Source organism: Ipomoea nil, unplaced genomic scaffold (assembly GCF_001879475.1).
Source record: "Ipomoea nil cultivar Tokyo-kokei standard unplaced genomic scaffold, Asagao_1.1 scaffold3069, whole genome shotgun sequence".
Classification (NCBI taxonomy): domain Eukaryota; kingdom Viridiplantae; phylum Streptophyta; class Magnoliopsida; order Solanales; family Convolvulaceae; genus Ipomoea; species Ipomoea nil.
The window spans coordinates 6,070,310-6,074,751 of record NW_017619497.1 but is presented as its reverse complement, the minus strand read 5'-3'; the positions used below and the strand labels follow the sequence as shown (position 1 = coordinate 6,074,751).

At 39.1% G+C, this 4,442-nt stretch overlaps 1 protein-coding gene across 1 annotated transcript; it reads left to right on the top strand.

The window, feature by feature from the left end:
• Window positions 1-1,890: 1,890 nt before the first annotated feature.
• LOC109165558 (probable 9-cis-epoxycarotenoid dioxygenase NCED5, chloroplastic) lies at window positions 1,891-4,176 on the top strand. The gene has a single exon (XM_019314375.1). It carries the CDS (start codon window positions 2,080-2,082, stop codon window positions 3,856-3,858), a length of 1,779 nt encoding a protein of 592 aa, XP_019169920.1. The 5' UTR covers window positions 1,891-2,079; the 3' UTR covers window positions 3,859-4,176.
• Window positions 4,177-4,442: the final 266 nt, after the last annotated feature.

Genomic DNA, 4,442 nt, shown 5'->3' with positions numbered 1-4,442 from the left:
GAGTCTTCTAAGACCATTTCTCGAATCTTTATTTGTGATATAGGTCAGGTCAAGCTGGAAATGTAATATTTAAGCTGAAAAATATAATACTAATCAAGATTAAATTGTTTGTTATTTATAAGGAAAAATATAATACTTTTTCTGAGAAAATGTAATACTTTAAATTCAAAAGGTAATATTTAGTGTTGAATAGTATTTACGAGAAAAAAAAATGTAATTTTCAATTTGTAAGATTCTAAAACTTAGTACTAAACTTGATTCCAAGAAACAAATTAAATAATACAAATTGAAAATGGCTAACACAAACTAACTGTACTGCGTACTTTTTACCTTCCAACTTCCAACACACTACTAAAACAATTTGGAAAGTACTACTCCGTAATAAAAAGTACTTTAATTTTTTGTCAAAAATGTACCAACACAGTAAATCATAAAATTTATACATTGTCTTTAGGGTTGGGGTTCAGCCTTTGAAAGAATAAAATTAATACATTAACATATGTATCGTAGACTGGTTTCAATTCACCGATCAATATGGCCGACCAAACCTTAAAATCTTTCTTCCTCATCCCCTGGACCACTTGCATATTCATGTGCATTCTTTCCCACCAAAAATAATAAAATTATTTTAAAAATTTTAAGATACTGATCAACACAACATTGATTTATATTTAGTATAATAATAATAATAATAATAATAATAATAATAATAATAATATAATAATAATAATAATAATAATAATAATAGATCAAGTAATATGATGATATTAATCTTTACAGAACTCATTATAAATATACATTTTTTAAAATTATACTTAATACAAAACAGCACAATATTAATTTACACTTTAAAATTTTCATTAATATTTATTTGTTTTCAAGTAAAACAAGTGTAACTATACTTTATAAAAAGTTATTCAAACAAAATAAGTTAAGCAATCAAACCTTTCTTCCTCTACTACCAAGACAATTCCTCTCTGATCTCTTTCAAGCATGGTCAAATTGGTCAATGAATGCTATTTTATTAGGAAAAAAAATGTCACATTATTAATCTTGTTTCACACTTAAAATAAATGTCACATTATTACTAGTAACATTGTAATCAAATAGACCAACCTCACTCTAATAAATTAGTTGAATAGGGACAACCCCAATCAAGTTACTTAGATTATATATTGATTTAGTAACTAGAAGGTTATAAGTTCGACTCTCAACGAGAGCGATCTATTGGCCTTCTTGGTTTGAGTCGATCAGTTTTAGGCAACTTAAATTGGTTTAGGTTAGGGTCACAAGATAGGATTCATTAGTCTCTAACAAAAATATAAAATATTTTTTGAGCGTACTTATGATTTTCACCGTCGAACACAGTTACTAATCCCTCGTTGAATTATAGGCACCTTTAATAGGTAGAACAACTGGCCTGAAGATTTAAGATTGCTCCACATGCACCCAAAGCCAATAATATAAAATGTTGTGGTCACTTTCGTTTGCACAATATATGATATTTGACTAACATATTTTGATTCTATAAGAATAATCAAAGTCTTATAGTTATTGTAATAATATAATACAATACGATTTCAATTTTAATTCGAGTTGAAGTTGGAATATAATGGGGACCGAAACGTTGACTAGGTTTGGATAGGAAGCAACCTGGTTAAGGTGATGTCATGTTTCATGGTGTCATTGCATGCCTAGCAAAGTAACGATAACCTAATCCCTTACAACTTAAAGTGCCCTTTGCACCAATCCACCACGTGCTTTTCATTTGAAGCTGGACCTCTCCCTTCTATATTCTTCCCATCTATTTCCCCATTTTCCATTTCTATATAAACCCCCTCCACTCTCCTTTCAAATATCAACTCGATTACGTGATCATTGATAATATCAAATATCTTCTTCGAACATCTGATTGCTGATTCTTGTAGCTGAAATGTATGTCAAATTTGTTACTCTTTAAACTTCTTGTTGATTTAGGTATCAACTGATTATTCATTTTCACTCGTTAAATTTTTCGGTGCTGATTGAAGTATTGAGTTAATAATTGAGTCATATATATCGATTGACTTGATAATCAAAATGGCATATGCTACACCTTCCAATTTCAATCCATGGGCTATTCAACGGTTTTCTTCTTCTTCTTCTTCTTCAACGGTTGATTTGGGCCTTCCCTCTAAGTCAATCTCCATGAAAAAGCCCACTAGGAGGGCCAAGATTCACTGCGAAGCGGCGGTGCACTCTTCTTCCGTGGTTACTTTACCTGAGCAGCAATTGCCGGACGGGGAATCTCCGGCGCCGTCGCAGCCCAAATGGAACCTCCTCCAGCGAGCTGTGGCCGCGGCGCTGGACGTGGCGGAGGGCGCGTTGGTCTCACGCGAGCTTCAACGACCGCTCCCGAAAACTTGGGACCCTGGCGTACAAATCGCCGGGAATTTCGCTCCCGTTCCGGAACAGGCGGTACGGAACAACCTCCCCGTCGACGGCGCCGTCCCTGACTGCATTAACGGCGTTTACGTCCGGAATGGCGCCAACCCGCTCTTCCGGCCCAAGGCTGGCCACCACTTGTTCGACGGCGACGGCATGGTCCACGCCGTCACAATTACCGGCGGTTCCGTTAGTTACAGCTGCCGGTTCACGGAGACCGAGCGGCTGGTTCAAGAAAGAGGATTGGGCCGGCCGGTTTTCCCCAAAGCCATCGGCGAACTCCATGGCCACTCCGGTTTAGCGAGGCTGCTTCTCTTCTACGCCCGCGGCCTCTTTGGGCTCGTCGATCACCGCCGCGGCACCGGTCTGGCGAACGCCGGTCTAGTCTATTTTAACGGTAGACTGCTCGCAATGTCCGAAGATGATCTTCCTTATCACGTCCGGGTTAAGCCTTCCGGCGACCTCGAAACCGTCGGGAGATACGATTTCAACGATCAGCTCAAAAGCACGATGATAGCTCACCCCAAAGTCGACCCGGAATCCGGCGAGTTCTTCGCGTTGAGTTACGACGTCATTCAGAAGCCTTACTTGAAGTACTTCAACGTTAAAAGTTCAGGGGAGAAGTCGCCGGACGTGGAAATCCCACTTGACGTTCCGACGATGATTCACGACTTCGCGATCACGGAAAATTACGTCATCATCCCGGACCAGCAAGTGGTTTTCAAGCTCCAAGAAATGATCAGAGGCGGGTCCTGTGTGATATACGAGAAGAAGAAGAAGTCCCGGTTCGGAATTCTCAAGAAAACCGCTAAAAACGCAGAGGGTATTATCTGGGTGGAGTCGCCGGAAACTTTCTGTTTCCACCTCTGGAACGCCTGGGAAGAGGCGGAAACCGATGAAATCGTCGTGATAGGCTCGTGCATGACACCCCCAGATTCGATTTTCAACGAATGCGAAGAGAATCTGAAGAGCATCCTATCGGAAATCCGGCTAAATCTGAAAACCGGGGAGTCGACGAAGAGGCCAATTATTCCGGCTACAGATCAGCAGGTGAACTTAGAAGCCGGAATGGTGAACCGGAACCTGCTGGGCCGGAAAACCCAGTATGCATATCTTGCGATTGCGGAGCCATGGCCTAAAGTTTCTGGTTTTGCTAAAGTGGACCTCTCAACCGGAGAAATGCAGAAGTTTATGTATGGAGATGGGAAATATGGAGGAGAGCCATTTTTCGTGCCCAGGAATCCGAATTCAGAGAAGGAAGACGATGGACACATTCTTTCATTTGTACATGACGAGAAGACATGGAAATCTGAGCTGCAAATTGTGAATGCCATTAACTTGGAGTTGTTGGCCACCATCAAGCTTCCTTCAAGAGTGCCCTATGGCTTTCATGGGACTTTCATCACTTCATACGACCTGCAAAATCAAGTATGACATATCTCCTTACTATTATCAGTTTGTTCCTGGGCGATAGATTATGGACACAGAATCTAGGAGGTATTGTGATTTAGTTTTGGAGTTTTAAGGAATCACGCATGCATGAAGCTTATTGTAGTTAGGTGTAATAGGTTGCAGTTTGCAGCTCAGTTCGTTGGTTTCTGTAAATTCTGTTCATGACCAAACAGTTGCATGTATGTATATCCTTTTAACAAATAATATAGGGATGAGATCTCGTGAAAACAACTGGCCAGCTAGTACAAATTGCAAATAAATCTCAGCCATTGATCTGGAGAGATCAACGACCGTAAAGCAAAAGAATTTTGGAAAAAAAAAACACATTGACAAACTCTATTACAATGTAGTATCTGTTCATAACTGTGAATAATATAATTAGAATATTATTATTTCCTATTGTAATAAGTTATTATATGTGGCATAGGAATAGTCAGCAGAGTACAAATCTATTTGTTAGGAGACTTTCACGTGTAACAGATATCTTTAGTATTAGTCTCTATCTCTGTAACTATTCTATTGATTTTGAATCACAGTTTCAATTACATTCATCTGGTATCAGCTAA

What these genes read in the sequence shown, in the direction of transcription:
- LOC109165558 (XM_019314375.1), top strand. Translation starts at nt 2,080, where the DNA reads ATGGCATATGCTACACCTTCCAATTTCAATCCATGGGCTATTCAACGG.